At 40.6% G+C, this 26,276-nt stretch overlaps 1 protein-coding gene and 1 long non-coding RNA gene across 4 annotated transcripts in view; one reads left to right on the forward strand and one right to left on the reverse strand.

The window, feature by feature from the left end:
- The window catches only part of CDK6 (cyclin dependent kinase 6), a 227,553-nt gene extending 209,647 nt beyond the window's left edge, over positions 1-17,906 (reverse strand). The window contains exons 1-2 of one of the 3 annotated variants that reach the window (XM_003782668.3): positions 17,757-17,906; positions 14,404-15,003 (exon numbers count right to left, since the gene is read on the reverse strand). In XM_003782668.3, coding sequence (XP_003782716.1) covers positions 14,404-14,636 — 233 coding nt within the window. In that variant the 5' untranslated portion in view covers positions 14,637-15,003; positions 17,757-17,906. Of the gene's footprint in view, positions 1-14,403; positions 15,004-15,115; positions 15,248-16,302; positions 16,336-17,756 lie in introns of those variants that run through there. The other 2 variants (XM_023518873.1, XM_023518868.1) reach the window with 2 other exon arrangements.
- The window catches only part of LOC100952777, a 73,231-nt gene continuing 64,716 nt past the window's right edge, over positions 17,762-26,276 (forward strand). Inside the window, exon 1 of the long non-coding RNA XR_001161698.2 lies at positions 17,762-17,842. This is a non-coding gene — a long non-coding RNA (uncharacterized LOC100952777). The remainder of the gene's footprint in view (positions 17,843-26,276) is intronic.

Here is a 26,276-nt window from a genome sequence, read left to right on the forward strand (position 1 = left end):
AAAAAAAAAAAGGCAATAATAAACTCCACGTAAAACAAAATGGTACCAGAAAGTCCATGGCCTGAATAAGAAGTAATAGGGCATAATTGAAACAAGTGATGCTGAGTAAGAAAAAGAGAATCCAGATGTCTGTGTTTAAGAAAGAAGGACTCTGTCAGCCTCACAGGGTTATAATGGTGGATGTGGCAAGAAGAAAACATAAAGGCCAACTATTTGACCTAACGTTGTACTCTCTCTATATATATATCTAGAATAGGATACACACTATTTACTAGTGTTCCAACTTCCAAGGATCAACCTGTAGACAACACATGGAAGGCTCTGTTGTGGTTGCAGAACAGAATGCAAATTTAAAGAACTCCAGCAGAGTAGCTGATAGAAACTGTGATATTAAAGAGAGGACAAGCCAGGCTCAGTGGCTCATGCTGTAATCCTAGCACTCTGGGAGGCTAAAACAGGTGCATCCCCTGAGCTCAGGAGTTCTAGACCAGCCTGAGAAAAGTGAGACCCCCCCAACTCTATTAAAAATAGAAAAACTAGCAGGTGTTGTGGCAAGCGTCTGTAGTCCTGGCTACTTAGGAGGCTGAGACAAGAGGATCGTTTGAGCCCAAGAGTTTGAGGTTGCTATGAGATATGATGCCGTGGCACTCAACCCCAGGGTGACTGAGTGAGACCATCTCAAAAAATAAATAAGTAAAATAAAGAGAGGACAAAGGTAAAAGAAAGGTTAGGGAGATAAAATGTTCTCTTATTAAATGGCAAATCAAGAGATACTGCCCAAAGTGAATGAACAAAAATATTGATGTTTAGGTATATAATAATATCGCTTCGCGGCCTTTTGGCTAAGATCAAGTGTGATGTTTAGGTATATTATTTAAAATTATATGAAACCTGAGATATTATCATAGCTCACAAAAGGTGAAGGAAAGGATATGGAGTATATTAATGAGCAAAACCCTCATCTTTTAGAGTAGGATGTCAATAGATAGTATCTAAAGTTTAAATATCAAGAGATAGAATATAGCATATTATCTAGATTTATAGAAGTAACTATTAGAAGCACCAAAAAAAAAAAACCCCAAAAAAGAATGAAAAGAAGGTGTACCTGGTACTTAGGAATGGGGATAGCTGGGAGGAAGGAGCCTTGAATTTTTTGTCATGAGCCCTTTTGTACTAATCAGTATTAGTGTAACGTCATTATTACAAAAAAACTGGGGTGGGGGACACAGATTCTTTAAAATTTTTTTCATTAAGGGGATTAAGAGGTGATGCATGTCTCCACTCTTTTAATCTGTACAGCTTTAATTCAAGAAAATGTGACAGAACCACCATTGCCTGTTTCCAGGGAAGCTGGCTTTTAGAGCAGCCTGCCCTACATGAGCCACCATCTAAGTCCAACTGCTCTAAAACACAAATGCTGAAAGGTAGCCCAGGACACAGGGAGAGGCCAGCAGGGGAGTTCTGCTCAACAATCCAAGCTCAGGTCCCAGACTCCATCAGCCAACTCACATGAACCATCAGACTTGAAGTGAAGACACTCCCAGCTATTATTTCCAGCTGACATCCCTGATATCTTGGAGCACAGATACGTCATTTTTCACTATGCTCTGTCTGAATTCCCTACCCACTGACATCCATGAACATTAGAACATGGTCGTTTCAAGCCCCTAAATTTTGGGGTAACTTACTACATAGCAATATTGACCAGAACTGCTATAATAGAAAAAATGTAATTATTTTAAATAGAAAACTACAATCTCCCCTCTCTCATAAATGTGGTACTCTACTTTTGTAACAACGTCCTTGCAATATACCCAACAACTGACTGGAACACCACACCTTTTCTATTCTATTCCTCTCTCCTTTTTCTTCTTCCCTCCCTCCCTTCCTTCTTTCACTTTCTCTTCCTTTTCTTTATTCCTTCTTCTTATTATTATTACTTAATAATAATATGTCATTTAGAAATATATTCTTAAATATTGATTTGTATCATGTTGTGACCAGTGACGTCATGACCCATTACATGGGAACAATCAACCATTCTAGGCAGAGAAGAAAGGTGTTTGGAATGGCAGACTAGTACTGGCACGAAGTTCATCATGGGAGTAGCCACTTGACCTCACTACTTGGAAGGACACCTACAGCCTTTTAAACCTCTTTAGGGGGTTATGTTCAATATTTTTATAGAAAGTCACAGCCCCCCCAAATCTGAAACCATGTCCTCAAACTTCTACCAAAACATCTAAATCAAATCTGCAAAAATAAATATATACATTTAAAATACCATCAAAATTTATCATTTAATATTGATAAAAATTACATTTATAATGTATTAAAAATATTAGTGAAGAATTAGCTCAGAAGGGATGTATCTCAGAGTTCAATCTACTTGCTCATCATTACTTTATTAAATAACTCCTAATTCCTAAGTCAGAATCCAATTTACTACCATAATTCTTAGAGACTATATTATCCTAAAGTGTTTTAAACATGATATTAATATGTGAATAAAAAGATAATATAGGTAATCAATCTGGATGTTAATTTCCATTTTTACTGTAAATAAAATTACCATAGAGTAATCTATAATCACAGGTTATTTATTTACTCAGTCATTTACTCAACAGACATTTATTGAACTGTATACCAGGCACTGTTTCAGACATTGGGGACAATCAGTGAACTAAACAAAAACTCCTGCCTTCATGCAGCTTATATTCTAATGGGAACCAGACATTCTACCTTGATTTATGCAAATATTCAACAGATGTCCGAGTGCTAGAGACAGCAAGCAATGCAAAAATGATTAAAATAAAGGCACCAGAAAAAGCAGGCAAACAACTATGCCATTTTATTATTATGGAATTTTAAGAGTGAAACTCTGAGTCTGCTCATTAAGCACTAGGTAGAGGGCTTTCTGAACATGCCAGAATTTTCAACCTATTTCAGAGTTTGAAGTTCACCAAGAAACTTCAGATCTTCTCCTATCCCTGGTTCTAGCACATACTGGATCTAGCACCACTGTATCTCTCACCTCTTCACTTAGCTTATCTTGGCTACCTTCTTCCCTCCTTGTAGTGAGTATGCTGTCCTTGTAGATACACAAACACATCTCTAGACTATTCTTTACTTGCCTAATGATAGAGTCATCTCTAATTTTATCAACTAAAGTGAAAAACACTTATACTATCTTTCTGAAACAAAGACGCCTCCCTGGATTCTCCTCAAAAGTTGTTTTTCAGGACTGAATTGGTACCACTGAGACCCATACAACTCTCCTTGAGATCAATCCCATCACTTTGAGTCAGTCAATATTTGCAAGTAGAGAGTAATACCTCCAAAATAGACTTTTTCCCTTTGTAAGATGAACTGGTTTGGTTGAGAACCCAATTGGCATCAGTTCTAATCCAATGAGCTAGTAGTAGTTACTTAAATATCCACCAAATCCCATGGGCTTAAAGAAATTTGGAATGACTAACAGAACATTACAACTTTTCTTTTGTGTCTCAATGTGTAAAACAGTGTATGTTATCTCAAAGAAGCTATGTTCTCCCAGTCCTTTAACTTACACGCATTTCACCGATGATCAGTACTGAGGTCTTCCAGCCCAGTCTTTAAGTTTGTCTTTTGGTTTCTCATGGCTCAAGAAAATATCCCATTTTTGCCTGAGGCTATTTAATTACTTCTTTAGGTGATTCTACATGGTTGGAATGTATGCTACATCACCTAAAACTCCCAATTTGAAACTACTCAGTCTCTCAGTTTTCACTAAGTTTTAAAATGTATTTGTCAAGAGTCAATACCCTAAAGTCTGAAAGTCTGCCCTAAGATGACTTTTGTTTTTCTTGCCCTGTTGCTGACTAGGGTTAACTGGTAATGTTCCTGACTCTATACATGTATTATATTTTGTACCTTTTAGTAACAAAAGCCTTTTAGAAAATATAGATGTTTTTTACTATCAAGCATACCTTACACAGAAACTATGAAATTACTTAGCAGTAAAAGGAAGCAAAGAAAAAAAGAGTCAGTAGAGATTAGTGCTCCTAAAAGAGAATTGCTTCCTTGCTGTGGACAGAACTCTTAATGATTTAAACACAGGTTACCCAGAAGAATATTTTAAAGGTCATAAGGTAATCAAGTCATAGGAACGGCCTCAGAAAATAAATAAACGGAAACAATGTGTGACATAAAAATGAATTAACTGTTTGAGATTCTGGAACTTAAAAAAAAATGGAAAAAGAACAAGCAAAGATTTGGATTAATCTGGATAGTCAAATACAAAATAAATAAATCCTCAAGCTTCCATCAGTTTTGACAGTGTTTTCTAAGCATCTGGTCCACAAACCCCCCGACATAAGTCCACTCATGAAGAGGACAGACCACTGGGTAAATCCAACACCCATTTTCAATATCCAGATGAAAGATTCTATTTTACTATAACTACCATAAACCCAATAGACGTCTTCCCAGAAACACCTAGCTCCATTCATACTTTCACATGGGGGGAGGGGAATAAAAGTACTACCCAATAGTAACACAGATATCTTTGTATATCAGTTTCCTCCACGAAATTATGAACTACTGGAAGTTAGGAAGTAATTCTGTTCAAATATCTTAAATGTATATGATATTTAATGTTAGTATACATAATTTCATTTGATTACAGTAATTCACTAAGGTCTGAAGAATGGTAGTAAATTCCTATTGTAGTGATAATGGCAGCAAAGAGGCAAGAATTTACCCATGTCACTCAACTAGTAAGTGGAGGAGTCAGGACAGAGTCAAAGGCTTTGGCTCCTAGTCTATGAGCAGCAACATTTTTTAAACTTTATACAAAATTTCAAATATGGTAGAACCTCTAGAGTTGACCACCTCCTTAAATTGACCTAATTTTCATAGACTGGACATGCACCACATATACGTCATCGGTACGCCTTATTCCTTAATTGACCACCTCTGTATTTTGACCAGTTTGTTACAGTCCCTTGGGGTATCAATTTACAGAGATTCTACTGTATATACAAATGAAGAGAGAGACTACTACAAGGAACCTCCACAGCTGTACAAGGATCAACTCATAGGCCAGTCTTGCTGCATCCATACCCCATTTTGAAACATTCCAGATATCATACCATTTGGGGGATAAACATTTTTGTATGTCCTTTTTTTTTTTTTTAAATTTTGGATTAATATAAGGGTACATACGATTAAGTTACATTGTTTGGGTTTGTTAGGTAATGTCCAAGTTGCAGCTGACTCTTTCACCTGCATTTTACCTGTTAGGTGAGAGCTTGCTAAACTCCCTCCCCTCTCCCCCATCCCCTCTTCTTGAATTTAATTGTGCTTTTCTCTCTCATGTGGGCCTGTAGTTGTTCATCTACTAGTTTCATGTAAGTATTGAGTACACTAGATGTTTGCTTTTCCTTTCTTGTGATACTTTACTTAAGAGGGTGTTCTCTAAATCCTTCCAGGTAAATACAAAAGTATATATAAAATCTCCATCTTTCTTTACGGCTGAATAGTATTCTGTGGTATACATATACCACAGTTTAATAATCCATTCATGGGTCGATGGGCACTGGGGCTGTTTCTACATTTTCACGTTCACTCTTTTAATCTTACTGAACAAAGGGCTGACTATAGCAGTGCTCAATAAATATTTACTGACTGCTACAGACTTCACCTATGTTTTCAGACATTTCCCATTTCTGAAAAACATTAATTTCTAAAAAAAATTAAATTCTGAATTCCTAAATGGCATGTTCTCATTTTGTCATTCACAAATACCGATTCTGGGCTATAAGATTTCAGGCATGATGCTAAATGCTTGGGATGCAGTGAGGAATGAGACAACACAGTCCCTTCTGAAACTTTCCAAGCACCTTGCTTTCAATTGTTCTGCGTGTACATGCACATGTGCACACACACAGGCACATGCACACACATGAGCACACATAGCCATCACATGTGTCTGGAGGAACTGGAATTATGGAATTAGTTCAAGCTGGAAGACTACTTCCTAACTAAACCTACTAGGTTTGTTAAGGTATAATCCAAATTCTCTGTACACAAATTATGAGGAGGAGAAGACAAGCCTTGAATGGGATTCAGAATCATCACCTTTTGGAAATTATTTTTACCTAACACTGCTGTTTTTCCACTATTGAAAGCCAAAGAAATTAAAACTAAAGGGGAAAAAGTGAAAGTAGAAGAATTCATGCAACTGATTAAAATGTATTTGTAATACCTTACATTCTTACATCTTAAAAGCATTTTCAACTTTTACTGAATGTGTCTGCATTTCCTAATGTTAATGTCTTCCCTGAAGTATACAAATAAAAGTTCCAGATTGCTCAGTTAACTACAGAAATGAATTATTTCAACTTTGAAATTCACTTTAACATAAACCATATAGATTGGAGTAAAACTAAAGTGAAACTTTCTTCAGTATTTCTTAAACTATTTCTGAAGAAATCCAAAAATCCAATATACACAGATCCATTCTCTCTCTTTGATTCCCCTTAGGATAATATTAAGTTCTTTTATATGAGGCTAGGTGCGGTGGCTCATGTCTGTAATCCCAGCACTCTGGGACGCTGAGGCGGGTGGATCACTTGAGCTCACCGAGTTGGATATCAAACTGACCAAGAGTGAGCTCCGTCTCTAAAAAAAAACAACCAGGAGTTGTGGTGGACACTTGAAGTCCCAGCTACTCCAGCCGCTGAGGTAACAGAATCACTGGAGCCCAAGAGTTTGAGGCTGCTCTGAGCTATGACACCATAGCACTCTACTGGGGCAAGAAAGTGACACTGTCCCTAACATCTTCCCCCCCAAAGAAAAGTTCTTTCATGTGGTGGAAATAATCCATATGGTCCATCCTTAATAACTGGACTCGTTTCATGATTTCATTCATATGCTATTTACTCATTTACTTTCACTAGATGTAAGATGCAAATGGACATGATCACAAAATACTCCCTGCCTCAAGGAGCTTACAAAAATGGGGTGTGAAAGGATGGAGGGTCAGAAGAGGGTGCTCTTGGGAGGTGTAAAGAATACACAATATAATATAAGGGGGGTAATATATACTAACTGCCATAAAGAAGTTCCAAAGTTGTCAGTCCTCAAAGGAAGCAAAAATATCATCCAAATGGAGGTATTAGGAATATATGACAAAGACAGTGGCTTTAGAAGTTGGCCCAGGCTTGTTCAGTAGTTATGGCCCTTGGCCACATACTCTAGGGCTGGCAGGTTTGAACTTGGCATGGGGCCTGCTAAACAACAATGACAACTCAACAAAAACATAACTGAGTGTTGTGGTAGTCGCCTATAGTCCAAGCTACTTGGGAGGCCGAGGCAAGAGAATAGCTTATGTCTAAGAGTTTGAGATTGCTGTGAGCTGTGATGCCACAGCACTCTGTCCAGGGTGACATAGTGAGACTCTGTCTCCAAAAAAAAAAAATTGTTGGCCCAGAAGGAATAGGTAGAATTTCAACAGAGGAAGAGGGATGTTGGGAGGAGCACCAAGCACACATTCCAAGATCAGTATAATTAAAGTTACAGAGGTAGATGGCAAGAAATGGATTTGGGGGGATAAAATAGTCAATGTACCTATGGAATACATAAACAACACTAGAAAATCCTATCAAAGCCAAAGCTAGTATTATACTGAAACAAAAAAAGGGGTAGTCAGGAAAAGTTTAAAATATGATGAAGGTGCTTACTAAATAGACCTCGTATGTGTATGCCTTACAGTTAATAACCAATAATCTCCCAATGTCAAAGTTAGTTCAAGATACTTGCTAGTTCTGTATGCAACTCTAAAGGATGAAACGTGATCATCTGAGGGCTTGATAATTTAATTTAGTCCATTTCATTTATTCAGGAATATATACTGGCTAACCAATAGTTATAGACACCATGTTATAGGAAGACGTAAGATAAAGTCCTTACCCTTCGGTCAGTCAATACAAAGTCATTAAACTGAAAATATTTTTACATGTCACAGGAGTTTTTCCTGGTTTGCAGTAGCTATCAGTCAACCTGTCTTGCTAATGCTGTATATAAACCTCTGTCTGAATCTTAGCTATCTTCAATCAATTTATGTCTACAATGCATATAATTGTGGAATAAAATCACTGACTAAAAATAAGATAATTTTTTTGCATTCGTAAAACAATTGAAATTTTTTACTTATAAAACACAGACCTGGGCGGTGCCTGTGGCTCAGTGGGTAGGGTGCTGGCCCCATATACCGAGGGTGGCGCGTTTGAACCCATCCCCAGCCAAATTGCAACCAAAAAATAGCCGGGTGTTGTGGCAGGTGCCTGTAGTCCCAGTTACTCGGGAGGGACTCCTGGGCTATGAGAGAATGGCCTAAGCCCCGAAGTTGGAGGTTGCTGTGAGCGGTGATGTCACAGCACTCTACCGAGGGTGATAAAGTGAAACTGTCTCTAAAAAATAAAAACAAAACATAGACCTAAGGGGGTTGGATTAAGTTAAATCTACGACTCCTTCCAATAAAAAAATCCTCATACTAATTCTACTGAACTAAATCTTTTAGTTAAGCTAGATAATAGAAATCAATAATTAAAATGTCTACTTAAATCACAAAGCCAGTAGTTGTTCAAATTTAAGCAAAGGATGGGTCAAGACTCTTTAATAATAATCTTGTCACAAATGGACTTCCAGGCTACAAATACACATTTGCACAGCTTCCCACCATATGCCTTGTGGTACCTTTACTTCATCTCTTGAGTAAGTTACTTGTGCAGCTGGTAAAACAAAATCAGATATGATGGCAAACTGCTGACACTCGCCTGCCTGTTCCCACACCAAACCTAGCATCTGTAAATCACCACTCCAATGGCGATCTTTATGTAGGAATGCTTGTTATCAACCACTGGTGCCTGTCTTCTGTGCTGCCTCCTGAACCTTGGACAAAGCCCCACCTCATACATACCATCTCTGTTACCAATTCACCTACATCCAGATTTCATCTCTGCTGTGTTCTGCTGTATCAGTAAGCTCACAATTAACTTAATTGCTATGAAGACAGGGAAGCTCATTTAAGCCTCAGGAAAAATAGCAATAGTGTGATTAGTTTCTCAGGAAGCACGGATACTCCTTATTTGCTGATGTGTCTAAAGGTTGTTATGGTGTCTAATTTTCAAGTAGTTTGGTGTCTATTTCACTGAGTCATGGCTGCTAGAGCCACATTATGTAGTATTTCATTCATCAGACATATATCAAGCATTTCAATGTTTCTTATTGTTTTCTGCCTAAAAGAATTCAATATAATTCCTGAATTATATAACTGTATTATTTACCTACATTATTATTTAACTATAGCTACTTAAATTATAACCCAAATTATAATTATAATCCAAATTCTGTAAAAATAGAATTTAATGGCATAATCATGATACTTTTTTTTACAGTTATACTTCAGTAGGGCATATTGCAGAACTCAGAAATTTTCTGAATTGATAGATGTCACTTATTCCTAACAAACCATCACCTTTAAATGTACTCACTTGATTTAACTTCTTCCATCAAACAAAACATTTTAATTCTACTCAGCTTTAAAAACAAGTCAACATTTTGACCTATAAAATGTCTTTCAACTCTTAATACCCATGATTTTACAAAGATATACTAAAAGTATGAGATGTTTCCTTCTTAGTAAACATTTCCAAGTCCCAGCCATGTGGCCTGGGTTCTGCCAGTCTTTGTGGAATTAGTGCCACAAAAAGAAAGGGCAGCTCTTGATCTCCGCTTATGACCACCCTGCCAGCCTACCAGAGAAGGGGCACTGGTGCTGGAGACAGGACACTGCAGGGGCAGGAAAAAAACAAAATAAAACATTTCTAAAGAATCATTAATGGTGAGGAATATTTAAAGAAAAAAAAGATAATTTATTTTTAGTAGGGAGTCTGTTTTCATACCTATTTCATTTATCCATATCTTAAACATAGGAAAACAACCCAGAAGATATTCAAATTTATACAAATTTCCCTTTTAGAGCCTATTTTCTCGTGGATTCCACAGAGAAATTCTAGTAACTTCATGTTGGTAATAATAGTTGTATGAAAGGGATATAACTGCAATGTGAAAAATTCAGCATTATCTAGTTCTTTTGCAGAAATAAGAAATGAGCATAATGCCATTGTGAAAATGTTTATTTACTAAACAGCCTTGATAAACTGGAAACTTTTCAAGGAACTCTTAGAGAATGAAAGAACAAACATACTTAAATCTAAAAGAAGAATTAAACTCCTGCTTTGCCTGCTTTTAAAAAAATCCTAATAAATGTATTATTCAACCACAAAGTAACACTTTTATTCAGAAGTATTCCCACGAACTAACTTTCCTAAAGATCTGACTTTCCACTGAGTCAAGTAATATGTTTCTTCTACCCTGTAAATAATTCAGTTTTCTAAACAAAATCGTATTTTTTACTTTCTTTTTATGCTAAATATTACTGAAATCTTTAAAAAGAGAAAATAAGAAAACTGTCCTTGAATAATCATTGGGCACAGCCTTTCATCATTTTTCTTTTCTGGTTTTTGTTTAAGTGATTAAATATTTTAATAATAAGTTGACATATTCAGACATTTAAACATCACAAGTTTATTCACTGATATGCAAGACTTTTCAGAGCCAATACTTGAAATACTTGAATTTGAATTGCTTTTCCTGCTACTTAAGAAATTTAATCTCTGGGAGCAATACAGGTAGCACTGATCTGTACCTTTCTAACAGCACATGATACTATCACCTATACGGGTTATAGTCATCATCTTACTTCAAACACAAGGAGAACTACCTGAAGAAATAGCCAGGTGTGATTTACCTGGCCATCTTTCCCAGCACCTATCCCCATGGTTGTTAAAGAGTAGATCCTCTCTAAATACTTGTTGAATAAATGGAGTTCAATGTTCACATGTATTAGTTATGTGTCAATATGTTCTTATATAGATCAATACCTTGGTCCACAAGGTGAAATGTAATCTTCAAAAAGCATTTGATTCTGATTAATGTTTTAATTATGGTACTTACTCAATGAGCAAATTCCTGGTTACTTACTTATCACAAATTATTAGTTGTTCTACAAAACTGGTTAGTTTAAATATTGCAAAAAAATAAGACAACTGAAATAAAGATGAACAAATTTTTAAAGAGAAAAAAACTGATCATCTCATTACAAGGTAAGTTCAAGTGCAGACACTTTTTTCAGACTTGTTCGCTGCTGTATCCCCAACTTCTGTAAGTGTCTGGCACATAGTAGGCCCTCAGTAAACATAAGGTCAATGAGCAGACTGCTGACAAAACATGTTACTTTTAAAAATTTCTTTATTTTCTTATAGTTCAGGATGTTAAAACAGGATCCATTTGTGGAGTGCAGAAGCTCCAAGATAGGTACATTCTGAAGTCTGATGCTGGCAAGAGTTCCGGGAATTGGGATTACCAACTGCAAAATAAGAGTAAATTTACATCCCAGACACTGACTGGCTGATCAAGCTTGGGCCTGGGATACATCAAGTGCAAGTAAGCAAGAATTTAAAGTCATTATCCCTGTATATTCAGGCAGTACCAGTGCCAGCAATAACAAGCCCGCTTTTCTGGCAAATCCATCAAAATTAAATTCTGAACTTTTGAAAAACTAATATGTTTATTATGCTCCTTCTAGCTTAGAGGCTTAACTATCCAAGGGGAGGGCCTATAATTATGATCAATTACTTATGACTTGAAGGAACTTATAAAAGCATCTGCCCTTTTAAGAAACCATTAAAAAGCCAGGGATAAGACTGTAAAACTGATCCTGGGGCAACAGTAAATCATAGGTTTGTGGGCCCAACTGACAACTCTCCCTTGGAAGGAAAAGAACTGTCACCTGTCCTTGATTTCCTGACTCTGCCTGAACACTTCTAAAATTAGTAACCTCTAAAATCTAGAATTCTTATTCTGGCCAAGCAAGTCATGGGGGCAATGATTGCCCTAAGGCAGAGGCAGAAGAGAAAAAACAGGAAGGGGAATGGGGATCTGCAGCTCGTGAGGGTGACATCATCAATAATTTCCTATTTCCTCAAGTGTCGCTGAATTTCATGGCATATGACTGATAGTCCTTTCTGACAAATTATGGCTAATTAAGCTCAAGTAAGTTCTTGGTTCCAGAGCCTGTAATATCTGGGTTTTAACACGATTTGTTCTATAAAAAGGTCAGGGGAACTAAAGCCTTTCGGGCAGGTTGCTCCAGGGCAAAAGTCCCACTGATCTGCGGGATACAAATAATACTTAGATATTTGAAGTACTTTTCAATTTACAAAGTGCTTTCACGGACATTATCTCACTTTACCCTCACAACTACAAGAGATAGGTGCCATCATCATCACTTAACGAGGAAAAATAATCTTAGAAAACAATGTCTTTATCTTCAATTCATAAATACATCCTCCTGAAATTCACAGCACAGAATCCAAGTCACAGTTTAGTTAGAAATCTCTAAAGATAAACCAGTCTCTAGAGGATAAATCAAAAGAACAGGATGGATCAGAGAAAATCTACCAGCACAATGGCAAAAACAGTATTCTTCTGTTACAACAATGGATTGTACTTTGTATAACAAGTGACGGTGTCACCCAGGGATGCCTCTGAAATACCTGTATACTGGAAAAACATTTTATTTATATACATGATAATCACCCTTATTTAGACATTCCAAAGTAATAGACAAAATTAAACAAGAACTTTGTAAAATTCTAGTGCTGGAAATCATCCTTTGAGAAGTACTTAGGTGATTCCTCTGGGAAGATAAACTTACGTTACAGGGAGTTGAATGGACTCTCCCCTTTTCCCTCCAATATCACAAAGACACCCCCTACACACACAAAGAGATTTTGTTTTTAACAAAGAAAGCACACACACAAGAAAAGTAATCTATTTCCTTTATATAGAATCCCATCTTCCTAAACACTTATACTCTCAATCTCAATATATTTTGTCCTTCACTAGCTAAAGCAGAGGTATAATGGGGACTTATTTTTATAACCATTTATTACCTTTTTTATGTATTTATGATTCTTTGCTTCCTTCTAGCCTGAATCTAACTGTGTTGGGAACAAAGTGCCACAGAAATCACCAGCCTAGGATAAGAGGAGACAAGTTAAAACCTCCCAGAAAGATTCTGTAGACACTTGGTCTCCCTGAGTCTATAGAGGATTTGGTATTTCAAAGGTCAGTTTTAGGTCTCTCCACTTTGATGACTAATGTTAAATTGTTTGACTTTTTACAAAAATATTTAGCTGTACTTATTTACATAATTTAATCCACAGCACACACAGTAGGCATGTATTTGTTGAACAGAAACCTAGATGGATGAGAAGACAGAGATCGCCTTTCTCCAACGCGTTGTCTTGAGAGTTGAAAAAGGTAAAATCACAACCCACTCTGTTTCTAGGCACTCTTTTTTAACTTGAAGTTATGCATCTCTGTTTTAAAAAAGAAATGGATGACACAACCAATGTCAACCACACAGTGGGGAAATTCCATAATCACTAAGAAAACACTACTATCCCAAGTCACATAGGTTTCCATTTAACACTGGTTACCATACAGGAGAGAACTGCTGTCTCCCTGCCCACTTGCACAACCCTCGGGGAATGCATAGGCAGAACATTCAGAATCTAACGATACCATATCTTGGCCTCACATCTAACCCTTTGGAGAATTAATTTAAGGACCATGCCAGCCCAGATATATAAAGTAATATAGACACATAGGTAATTTTTGAAAGAAGAATTTTAAACAACGTCATTAGAAATTGGGCATTAGCGTTCCAACTCTTTACATCATCAGGAATCATTCCTATTATGCAACTCTAACAAAGAGAAACTGTTTTGAGTGTTATTTTCTTGTAAGTTTCTGCATTTCTTAACCCGAATTATACACGTATTAGGCACCATCAGTAACGTCTTACGAATTATCACACTGCATCCTCATTCTCAAGTTTCTCAAAAATTTCCTAAAGGCACTGCCAGTAAAACTACGTTGGGGGTGCGGGGCTCGCACGGGTGTCTCCTGTTGCATTGCTAAAAGGCACCCAACTCCTCCGAACCCTCCTTCAGGGCATGCGGGAGAAAGCACCTAAGATTAAAGCACCGCGGCGAGGAAGCCAGCGCAGATCACGCCTTCTGCCTTGTCTTTTCGTGCTCTCTAACAAGGTCACTGGCTCTGGCTTTAGACCCTATCGACAAAACTTACTCAGGCTCTGTAAGGTCAACGGGTCGCCCCGGGCCTCTCCAGAGCCCCTTTCCCCACACGTCCCCCGGCCCTAGGCTCCCAGGCCCGGCCCTCCCTCCGCGAGCGCGCGGCCCCGACGGTGCGGGCGCAGCTCCGGCTCACCTGACCACGTTGGGGTGCTCAAAGGTCTCCAGGTGCCTCAGCACCGCCACCTCGCGGATAGTGGAGAGCGGCATGCCCTCCTCGCCCGTCTGCACCCGCACGCGTTTCAGCGCCACGAAACGGCCTCCGTTCTTCAAGTCGCGGGCCTTGAACACCTTTCCGTAGGCGCCCTCCCCGATCTCCGCCACGCACTCGTACTGCTGGTCAGCGCGGCTCAGGCCGTCCTTCTCCATGCCGCCTGGACGCCACCCGGCGTGGCGCCACTGGGGCGGGCGGGGGGTGCGTTCGACTTGCTCGCGGCCGCCGCTCGCTTCCTCCGGGGCTCTGGAGAGCTCAGTCTCGCCCTCCCTCGCCCTCAGCCTGCTCGGGCTCTGCGGCGCTGGGGTTCTCGCTACGCCTAGGCTGGATGGAGCGACCTCCCCGCGGGGCTGGCGCAACCTTGGTGCCGCAGCAAAACTCCGCCTGCAGAGTCGCCGCCACTGCCGCCGGAGGAGCGAGCCGATCCCTCCTCTTCCCTCTCCGAAGCGAAGTCTTCTGCACAGACGCGGAGATGATTACACAGCCTCTGCCCGAGCGCGTCTCAGTCCACAATCATTGCACCTAAAAGAGGAGACGAGAGGACAAGAAGAAAGTGCAATCAGACATCCCAGAAGCCTTCCTTGGGGTTCCTCCAGACTCCCCTCCTCCTCCTTCACGAAGTCCCCATCGCTACCCTCCACGCGCTCCTGCCCGTTTCCAAGCGGCTTAATCCTTCCTGGTTCCTCCGAGAAACCGAAGTTACTTTTCTTTCCTTGCAGGGCTGGAGCCGTCTTCGCGCGGAGAGGTTACAGGGGCCCCTCGGGGATAAGCGCGCGGCCCGGGACGCAGTGGAACGGGAGGGGGCGTGCCGAGCTGCACAGAGTGTGCCGGGAGCGCGGGGGAGGGGAGGAGCCCGGCACGTCAAAGTCACGGCTTAATATTTATCCTTATATCATTGTGTAGCGCTGCTGCCCTCTCCGCTTCCCGAGGCCTGGACGTGCAGGGAAGTGGGGGGTCCAGAGGTGTTGGGGGGCATTCAGGGGTCGCGCACAAGCTGGTGTAGAGAGACTGTGGGTACACCCGTGTGGGGCCGCAGAATGTGGGTGGGGGCTCCCAAGACCCTGTAACCCGATGCTCGGAGTGTGCGAGAAGGGGTGGTCAGACATCTGCTCGGAAATTGCTTCCTTTCTTTCTACTTTCAGTTTTTCTACGAGGAGACATTAACGACTCTCACACACAAATGGTCTTTTTGGGGTAAGAGTCTCAGTTGGAAACGGAATTCTCTCTCCGACTGGGAGGACCTCCCTGGTGGAAACCCAGAGAAGACCAACCATCTGGTTGGGGAGGGATGGGGCTACACCGGGGCGGGCGACCCAGAGGCTCGGGAGGGGGAAGTCCCCGGTGGATCGCAAGGGTGGGAGAAAGAGGTGTTAGCCACACTTTCGCTCATCTCCTTCAAGGATAACTTCAAGAGTAAGATAAAGTTTTCAACTAATTAAACCTGAGCAAAATTCAACCTTTCTCTAACCCGGTGGGTGGGGGAAGTAAATGCTGAACCCACGAGGGTGTGAGAGAAGGGGCTGTGCTCTCGGGGTCGAGGCTCAAGAACCTCTTTCCATTCCTAGGACCGTCCCCCAAGTAGGTAACAGAGGCGGCTGTCCAATCCCCCTTCAGCTAGAAGCTCGGTCCGCTTTGTAGCTGGGCGCCCCCCAGGGCCCTATGCATAACAAAGCGCTGAAAGGGGGGGGTACCCTAACTTCCCTTCCCTTTCAGCGACCCGGGACCTAGAGAGCCTTCCTTCCCCCACGGCCGCCGCGGCCTCGGCCAGACATTCGCCACGCTGGCCGCGTGTCCGGAATTCCCGGGGCGCCTCAGAATTACCTGTCCCGCAGCCGCTGGCCCGGTCGCCTTCTGCCTTGAATTAAAGAAACAACAAACGGCGCGACACCCACAGTATGCGGGCGGAGCGGACCGCAGCGAAGGCAGGGCTTCTCTCTCTTACTCTATTCAGAACTTTACTTAAAGCTGGGAAAAAGCCCTCAGAGCCCGCCCGGGGGGTCTGGGCCAGGTCGAGGGCCACACAGGTAGCCCAACAGCCGCCACCGGCCGCCCAACCCACCTCTCCCACGTCCCCCTCCCCCTCCGGCTCGAGTCCGGCCCCCTGCTCTGCAGCGAAGGAAGCGTCGGGGACGTCCCACCCCCGCAGGGAACTGAGCCCGCTGCCCCCGCCCGGCCCCGCACCGCCGGTCCTGGCTCTCTACACCCCCCACCCACCCCCCAGACGGTCGGCTTCGGCAGAGAGAAACGGGAGCAGCAGTGCCTTTTTCCCCCCTCTCCTCCACTTTTTTTTGTTGTTGTTGTTGCTTTCCCACGCTGGCTGAATGTGACTTGACCCCATTTCAAAAAAGTTTGACATAGTGCTTCAACATTTCCGCATTCCTCCGCGACTACAAAGGCTGCAGCCGCCTCCTTCTGCTTTCTGTCTCTGCTCTCTGTCTTCACACTCAATGAAATCCTTCATGTGCCTCTCCCGAAGCCTGCCAAGCACCACAAGGGTCGCCACCAGCGCAGCGACAAGAGGCCACACCGGGGGCCGCGACTCCCGCGTGTGCGCACACGCAGATGCGTCCATGTGCAAACTGGCGCGCTGCGGGGCCCAGAACTGCTCACCGCGGGGCGTGCGTTTTAACTCCGATATTTTAAATTACAAAAGTAAACTTGCAAACTAAAGCAAACGTGCGTCCTCGCGGGGCTCCCAGCCCGAGCACTGGGCGGCTGCTGGCACTTTCTGCATAACACGCCCGCAGGAAGCCTGCGTTAACATTTATCTCATGGTGGGGAAGGTGGAGCCCACACCCACACCTCAGCAAGCTGGAGAGGGAGCTTTCGCGGGGAAGTAAATATGGGGCACGGAGACACAGTCTTCAGCGTGGAGTCCCCGGAGGCACGGCATTTTAAACGCTAAATGTGAATTATTATTATGTGAACGTCCGAATGGAATTCAAGTTCCATTTGGAGGAGGTGGATGAAGAGCGTACGTGTGGGTGTTTGTGCACACAGATAATGTGGGACCAGGATCTCGGTGTCGGGGGTGTCCCACGTGTGCTACGTCCCCCTCTCACAAGATTAGGAAAGACTTACAACTAGTTCCCCCTAAACTGGCCCCCGTAACCTACTCCGTGTCAGTCCATAAAGGGTTAACCAAAGCCGATTCTGAGGACACACAACCCCACACCCCCCAACCCACATTTTTGCCTTGGACCCCGGCCTAGCCTCTGATCTCCCCTGGGACCCCCCACCCCGCAGCCCACCCACTCGAGCGCGTAGTTCCTCACCTGAGGGGCCGGGTCACGTCCGGCCTCCCGCGGGGTCTGCCAGTGTCAGTCGGACCTCCGCACGTGTCCGCGGCCGCGCGGAGCAGGTAACCAGACTCTGGGGAAGGACTTACCAGCACTCTCTCCGGCTAGGGGGTGGGCACAGCGGCGGAGGGCGGAGGGATTGAGAGGGCGCCGCCCGCGCCGCTCGCTGGGGGCGGACGGGGGCGGCGGGGCTCTGGCCGGCGCTGGGGGCCCGAGCCGGGGAGGCGGCGGGGGCGACCGCGCGGCGGGGGCGGGGACCAGCGAAGCCGCCTCTGCCCCAGACCCACCCCGCTGCGGGGCCGGGGGCTCGGGGCGCGGTGGCAAGCAAGTGTGCAAATTAAAGCCTTCCGGAGAGAGGGGAGGCGGCCGAGCCCCGGCTGTGTTCTGAGCTTCCCAGCTCCCCAGCTCTCCGCTGCGAGTGGGGGGCGCGAAGGAGGAGAGTTAAATGAAAATTTCCGGCTTTCACTGCAACCGGAGTGCGGGGGATCCCGCGACTAAAATGCGGCGCGTGAGAGGGAGACAGTGGGACGTGTTGTCGGGAGTCGGCGGAGTTTCCAAACCCGGGGTCGCCCAGAGTTGGGGTTTTGACAGGGTGAGGCGGGGGTATCAGCAGTCTGTGACGTGGACGGATGGGAAAAACACAAAACAACCAACAGTAATTATCAGGGCCGGTGGGGGTGGTAAATACCAACACTTTCCAAGAAACTGAAAAATCGGACCAAAAAATAACTCTTCTCTATTAAAGAAAAAAAATTGGCAGGATGCCTTGCAGAAAAGAAAATACTAATCTGTCCAAGCACTTTTCACTTTCAGCATGAGCTACATTTGTTTTGTTTTCCTTTGCTTCCTTTCGGCCTCACAAAGCCCTATCTTTTCCTTTTGGACAGAGGATATGGTTTGGAAATTGTCAGACGATTTGTGGTTAAAGATCTACTTGAGGGGGCTGGCAAGTTCACAGTTACTAAGTGGTTAGTAACTGCTGAGGGTTCACTAAGGTATTTCTGAAGAGCTAAAAAGCCTAAAATTTGGTGTAAATAGCAGAACTGCAAGGTAATAGACACACAAAGAGAAGTGCTCAGTTTAAACGCATTATTGGAATTCTGAAATTTGAAACCTTGTAAGAATGTATACTTTACCTGCTGAGAAAACCTGAATACAATTATTTCAGGTGAAAATGAGATTTTGAAGCAGAAAAAAAAGTTTTCAAGACTGTCTACAGTGGAGTAAAAGAAAACTTAAAATAGATGTCTTTTTGGAAAGAATTTAGTGTTCTCCAATATCTTTGTCTGTAGGATACTTGAAACCCTTTAAAACATCTTAAAGCAAAACTTTTTTAGAAAGTGCTTTGTAGAAAAATTAAAACCCGGCAAAATTCTGTTTGAATTGGAAATACTACTTATATAAATCTTCTGAGTTTTTGAAATAAACCAAGTTACTGATTTTACAGTAGATCAAATTTTTGCCTTTCCAAAATTGATTCTATATTACAGTGTGAAGTGAGATTAGGGAAATAAAAAATTGTGCATTTCCATTAGCAAATATATTGCACTGCATTCTAATATTTTTTCTTGAATAATAAAAGTGACTAATTGTGTTTTAAGCTTAATATAATTCATACAGTATATTTTGTGTTAAGAGGATGTTTTCAAAGTAAAATCCAATTCTGAACAAAATTCGTATTTGTAAAGTTATCTGTAATCTCATATGCTTTATAAATTTAAGAAAGAAATTATTGGAAATTAAAAATTTTGTTTTGTATTTATATAACATATTGTATCACTACACATCACTAATTGGACTTTAAACCAGAGATACAAATGGGAATCCTCCATTTTGATAATTGCTGACACTTATGATTACTTTTTAAAGCAAGATTTACTTGCTGGTAATTAACATGTTTGTATAAGACAGAAATAATTGCCAATAAATAGGAACCAGCCCATGATGGCCAGAATTGAGTAAATAATTTGTTTAAAAATAGTAAGCTGTAAATGTTTTTAAAATTAACAGAAAAATGTCTTTTCACACTGGATTGTATTTTTAATTACTGAATTAGACAACAACCATTGCTAGGTTAGAAATTCCATGACTTAGGTTACTAGATCATTTGGGCAAAGTGAAAAACACTTTGTTTTATTTATATGCATGTTTATACTGAGTGTTAACTGTCTGTCCTTTCTCTTTCTGATATTGCTTATCTTTTATGTTTGTTTATCATTCATTGTTCACTCTCCCTACTTATGGTTTACATTAAATCCCAGTTGGTTAAAGCTTCAGACCCAAGAAAGTTTTACAATGGATTATACAAAATTAGTAAATACTAGATTGTTTTTGTTTATGGATAACTTCCTCTGTGGGTAACAGGTTATCCTAACAAAATTTGTGCAAAGTTTATAAACTGTAAACCAAATTCTGATTCCTGTGTTTAGGGGTCTTGTATGAATGAATATATAGCATTCTTAAGAATAATGACTCCAACCAGTATTTTCAGGCTACATATCAGATATTCTAAAGTAGCAAATCATCTTACAGTTTTTTAAGTTAGAATTCATGAATTTACCTTCAAATAGGGTATTGTAGTTTACACTGAAAGATTTATTAGTGTCACGGAAAGGATATATTTCATGTATGGACATTTTTATATCAAACATCTGTAAATTTTTGTTTTCACTTAAATAAAATATAAACTTCTGGTCTGTAATTTTTAACTTGCTAAAGAAGTGAGATTTATTTGGAATAGTAATTATATAATATACATCTAAATCTAATTCATCTCTGCTATGCTTTGGCTATTTGAATTTATAAAATATATTTTCCAGACATCCAGAAATAAGGTTTGGCTATAATCTACCACACATTTCAAAATACATTTCTAGTTTAATAATTTTGAAACAAGTGACCCTACTTTTTAACCTGATTTGGTACGTCTGTATAAATGTTACTTTTGTTGAGAAATTAAAAGGAAAAAGGATAATTTTAACACAAATAGTATAATATAATACAGTGCATTTTAATGTGTTTTTCTTCCCCTCCCTGGGTGTTTTCAAGATATTTTTCTTGGGTTTTCCCTTAAAATATAATCTTAAAAATTTGCTAACTGTCCTGAGAGAAATCAGTTGTGTTATCAACTTTTTTAATTGTAAATTTCTGAAATTTAAATGATGTTTAAAGATATCCTCAAATTACTAATCATCAATTTGGAAATGACCTGGATTTTTCTCTTTTTATTATTACATATAATCTAGTTCATTGCATTTGAACAGATAAACTTGAAAAGATTTTGATGTTATCCATGAGGGGAATAAATGTGTATCTCAGATAGTAGCTTAAAAAACTTAAGAAAAAAACACCAGAGATTTTTATCCTTTGGAACATTCTCTTTCCATAGAGTCTACTACTCTATAATTATCCTTGTGCAACATGTCAGTACTGTGTTCGTATTTGTATAATTGTCATCTTTTCTAATTTTTTCCCCTTTGATAGAGACCCATATCTTCTTTTTCCTTTGTGTGTGTGTGTGTTAATACCTGTATATTCTTGACATATTGTTATGACATGTTCAAAACATGTTCTTAATATCCTTTCATCATCTATATTAGAATTCTGAGTAATCAGAAAACTAAGGAAATATATTTACAAAAGATGATGATAATTACATTGAAATTTATAATATGTACATTTCCTTTCGATTTATGGTGACCTCTGATTTTCACTGGCTCACATTTCTTTTCTGAGATAATACTTGCCTCTCACCTGTACACATGGCCTAACAATTGTGTTGCCATAGCTGCTTTTGGTTGAGCTAAAAGGTGTGTACACATTTTAGATAGACTATTCAGATGGAATCATGAAGGTACAACACAGTGCAGGGGAGGAGGGAGATGATGAAAAAGTGGGATCTGGGAGTTAGGAGAAGAGACAATGGCCTGGCATCAGGGGCAAGGGAAGGAAGCACGTGCTGAGGTCCTGGGGCCGAGAGATGCAGCCTCAGTGCTCTAGGTATGGTATATCCAGGCAACTTCATTCTTTCAGAGTGAATGGCCTTCTGTGTCTGTTTTATTATGCAGTTAAATCTGTCTTATTAAATGAGATTGCATTGTATATGCATCCACATTCTTGTAACTCTGTTGTCTCATTCTGGATTTTTTTTTTTTTTTTTTTTTTTTGGTGAAAATAACATAGAATGAAATTCTTTGTGGAATTAATTCTTAGAATGCCTAGAAGAAAATATGTAATAGCACAGTTACATACAATACCCACAGTTCTGTGGGTCACTTTGCCATAAATTAAAGGGAGGGTCTGATTTTTAAACCCTACTTTAAAGTTGTTCAAAGTTACTGTATCTTTGATTCTCCACTACTCAGCATAGTACCTGGCAAGTATTTTGTGTCCACTATATATTTGTCTACAGAAAGGTTGACTTTGCATCCTTTAGTCTTCTTTGGGACTATTTCTTTCTATTTCCTTCAGGGAAATGTATTTGAATTTTTTTTTTTATCCTACCAAAGCATTTTAATAAAGCTTATGGATCAATGTGCTGGTTTCAGGACCTCCAAAGTCTGTCTTCTCTACCTGAAGCTCCTTTCCTTGTTAAGCCCTCTTCTCTAAGTTCTATCATCCTTCCAAGGCTCAGCTCCTCTACAAAATTTTGAAATTCCCTCAGCTGGAAGACACCCCTCTTTGCTCTAATTCCTTGAGGCCGTATGCTTTCCACCTTACTTACAGTGTGATCCTCTGCTATCTAATACCCTGAGTTCCCCAGAACATCCATCATGCCTTGTTCCCCTTGACAATTCTCCAACTCCTGGCTGCCCTCTGGTCCTAGTGGGTGGTCAATGAATGCAGCCGTGGTTCTTGTCCCCTTCCAGAAGTGTTAGGGAATCAAGCAGGCATGGAACAGACTGTAAGAGTGTGACATAACTGGAATAACATTTGAAAGTGGAGGACCAATGTTCCATGTTGTTTAAACAGAAAAAAGCCAGGTCATCCTGCCGCTTTGGGTGGATTTGGTATGTTTTCTTTTATGTTGCAGATATTAGCCATTTAAAACATTTTTGTCTGTAAGACAAAGATACATTTAGATACATTTCTAAATTCAACAGAAAGATAAATTTCTAAAACCTTGGCTGAATGTGTTTAGATAAATTTCTCCATTCCCTCAAAATTCCAATTGAATACATTTTTTCTTTAAAAAGAGAAAGTACTAAATTTTGAGTACATTAACTATTATATAACTAGAATCTGGAAAGATTGTTCATTTTATTTGCCAATATTTTTAATATCTATGTGACTGTATCCTAACAGAATCCTTGATTTCTAAATTAAAAGACTGGTTTTTCATTCCTGGTTCTTTCTTCCTCAGTAATATTCCCTGCACCTTATGGGACCAGTTATTGAACCCATCTGATCTTCAGTCTCTGTGCCCATTAAATAGGTTTTCTAATCATTCAGAAAGATGTTATAAAAATAATTTGGAGAGTAGCAACAAATAATTTTTATCTTCGTAAGAAGAAATATGGAAGTATAATGGAGGTTGCTGGTCTTGGGTATCTGGATTTGGCCATAAACTGCCTGTGTGACTTTGGGCAACACACTTTAGCCCCTGGCATTTAAAGTTCTTCTCAGTAAAAGAGATAACTAGATTGCATGATTTCTATAGCTGCTGCAGCCTGAAAATGCCATGATACAGTTCACTATGTCAGACCGGGCACCATCATTGTACATCTGTTTTATAATTCCCCTAAGCAAGAGTAATGCCAGAGAATGGGACTCTGATGTCGGCAATCCAGATAGATGTCAGGATTTCAGATGTGAATTATTTTGGATTCTCTCTGACTTTATAGACTTTTAAGACTGAATAGAAATGAAGACTTCTAGGAAAACATTTCAGAAATTCGCTGGTGTTTTCATTAGAGATAGAGAGGAGCTAGGCTTTAATTATTTGGTTAAAACTAAATGTAATAAATTAATCAACCATCATTAGAAAAATGTGATAAATAAATTACGGTATCACATATAGAATCAGGATATCCAAGCTTAGAAATCTCAGGTGATCACAGAAATTCTTCAAAGGTATCATGAAGCATCACTTGGCAAATACGACATATCTGTAAACCATTAAAAATCTCAATGGCAGCTGGACTCCAGTGAGATAGTGGGAGGAAGGTCAAAAGCAGTATGCTATAAATGTGAGGGGCTCCAGGTATATCAGATGTTTCTGGAGTTGTTGGTCAGCAGCCATTATTAAAATGTGCACCTAAACAGATGGTCGCCTCTGTGTTCGTGTTTTCTATATCAAGCCATGTGCATGATTTTAAGGTCCTCCCTACGTGTTCAGGGAAGAAAAATTTAGGAAGTTAGAACCAGCTAGCAATGGATTAAAAGTCCGGCTTCAATGTATGACTTGGGCTAGGTTCTTAAGTTTTCAGATCCCCATTTCCCCTCATCCATAAAGTAAGGATACTAAATCTGCCTCACTGGGTTGGTGCGGGGATTAAATTCCTCAGTAAGTGTCTGCTATGTGCATTTTGCATTTAGCAGACAATAAATATTAGTGTATAATCAATATCCCTCTTACAAAATCACATTTACTGGTTTTTGTCTTTTTAGGGATAGCTCATCCTTTAATACGAGTGTCTTTCTTTTAAACTGGGTTAAAATATCCACTCCTTGCAAGAGAAGCAACTCTCAAAACAGCACGCTCCCGATTATCTTGGGCCTTGATAAACACCACAGCTGTCTCTGGCTACGTGAGGAATGAAGAGGATGGGTTGTCTCCTCTGAGACCTCTCTTTCTTTTTTAGATCTTCCCCAGTATTGCTCAATCTTGCTCCTCCCTGTTTTCCTTATCCTCTTCCTTCTGCGTGGCTCTGTTCCCTTTGCACTGTTTGATGAGGCCCAAGGACAACCCCATCTTGCCCCTTAAATCTGTACCCCATATATTCCCTGATATGTATCGTCAGACCCTGTACTTTGCTGTCTTCCTTCAAGAACTTCCACGTTGGCTGCTCTTCCACAGCTACAGGTCCCCTTTCATTTCTCTTGATTCAAGTTCTGAGTGTCCCCCATTTATCACAGTATCAATTTTTTTCCTCCCCTCTGCCTTATCTTCCAAGTTTAATATGATGTTCATTTCCTACCCCATACTCTCCCTAAAAGCATCCAGGGGGGCTGCATCTCCTGCCTCCCTTATTTTAGCTTCCCAGGGTTATTTCCACAGTTCCTTGGCTTCTTGGCCTTTGATATATAGGTGTTTCCTTGTCAGCCATTTTTCTCACAGCAGTCTTATCCCTATCCCCATCTCTAGGTCATCAGGTGTCTTGGCCACACCATTTCTAGATTTCTGTTCTTCACTGACTCTTTCTAAGCGAGGCTATAAACATGTAAAGGACTATCGGTACACACATAGGACTATCAGTAGTGATGCTCATTGAAGGTGGGGTCTGGGGACTTCATATTTAAGCACTGGCCCAGCATTAGTGATTAGTGATGTAGGTTGAATGAATGATATAATACCACAAAAAACATGGGGCCATCACATCATTCCCCACCCCAGAAGTCACCTGGTACCTTTTCAGGCCACATCCTGCTTACCTGTTTCCTTCCTATCACAAATTCTATTTTCCTTTAAAGATGAGCCTTTAGGCAGGGTAGGGGAAGGTCTCCATTTTTGTTGTTCCAACATGCCCAGTCTCCATGTGTGGGTTACACCATCATGGTGTCCCTCAACAGGAATACATAGAATGGTGGATAGAAAGCTCAGAAGCTGAGTCAATCTGACTCACCTGGGTTTATACTAGGTCAGGAAAAGCCATGAAATCCAGGCAAGGAAGTTTAAACTTGATTATTAGGCAAAAAAAAAAAAAAAAAAAAAAAGCAACTGATTTAAGACTTGTGAGCTGAGAAGGTAATTCTTAGAGCAGGGATAGGACAAAAGCAAGAAAGATGACTTGGCATGGCAGGCATGAAAGGCTGGAGTCAGGGAGGGCAATGCTCAGGATCCTACTAGTGGTGAAAAGAACCTGGTAAGGGGGGAAAGGAATGGCTGTAAGAGAATTCAAAGGAAATATTTGAACGGATTTGGTTAATCACCAGACAGTATAATGAGAGGAGTTAACATGCATGTAGCTTCCAGGATAGCTCTAAACACTTTACATAAATCAACCTGGTTAAACCTCCTCATTATCTCCATTTTTACAGACAATGAAACAAAGGCCAATAGGCATAGGACCAAATTTCTTACCAGAATTTGGGTCTAAGGTATTAAAAAAAAAATTACAGCCCACAAGAGATAAAAAAAAGATAGAAAAAGAAGATAACTTGGTATATGTTAGGAGTTCCACTTTTGAATTTGAGATGACAGCCAAATAAAAATATCTAGTGGCACACGGAGTAGAAAGCTCTTCTCTTTTGCTTAGTTCTGCCTTAAAATATGCCCAGACTTACCATCCTGGAGAAACCCACTGCTGTTCCCAAATGATGGTCTGCTTTTCTTTC

Source organism: Otolemur garnettii, unplaced genomic scaffold (assembly GCF_000181295.1).
Source record: "Otolemur garnettii isolate 467f Iridium unplaced genomic scaffold, OtoGar3 scaffold00005, whole genome shotgun sequence".
In the NCBI taxonomy this organism is placed as follows: Eukaryota; Metazoa; Chordata; class Mammalia; order Primates; family Galagidae; genus Otolemur; species Otolemur garnettii.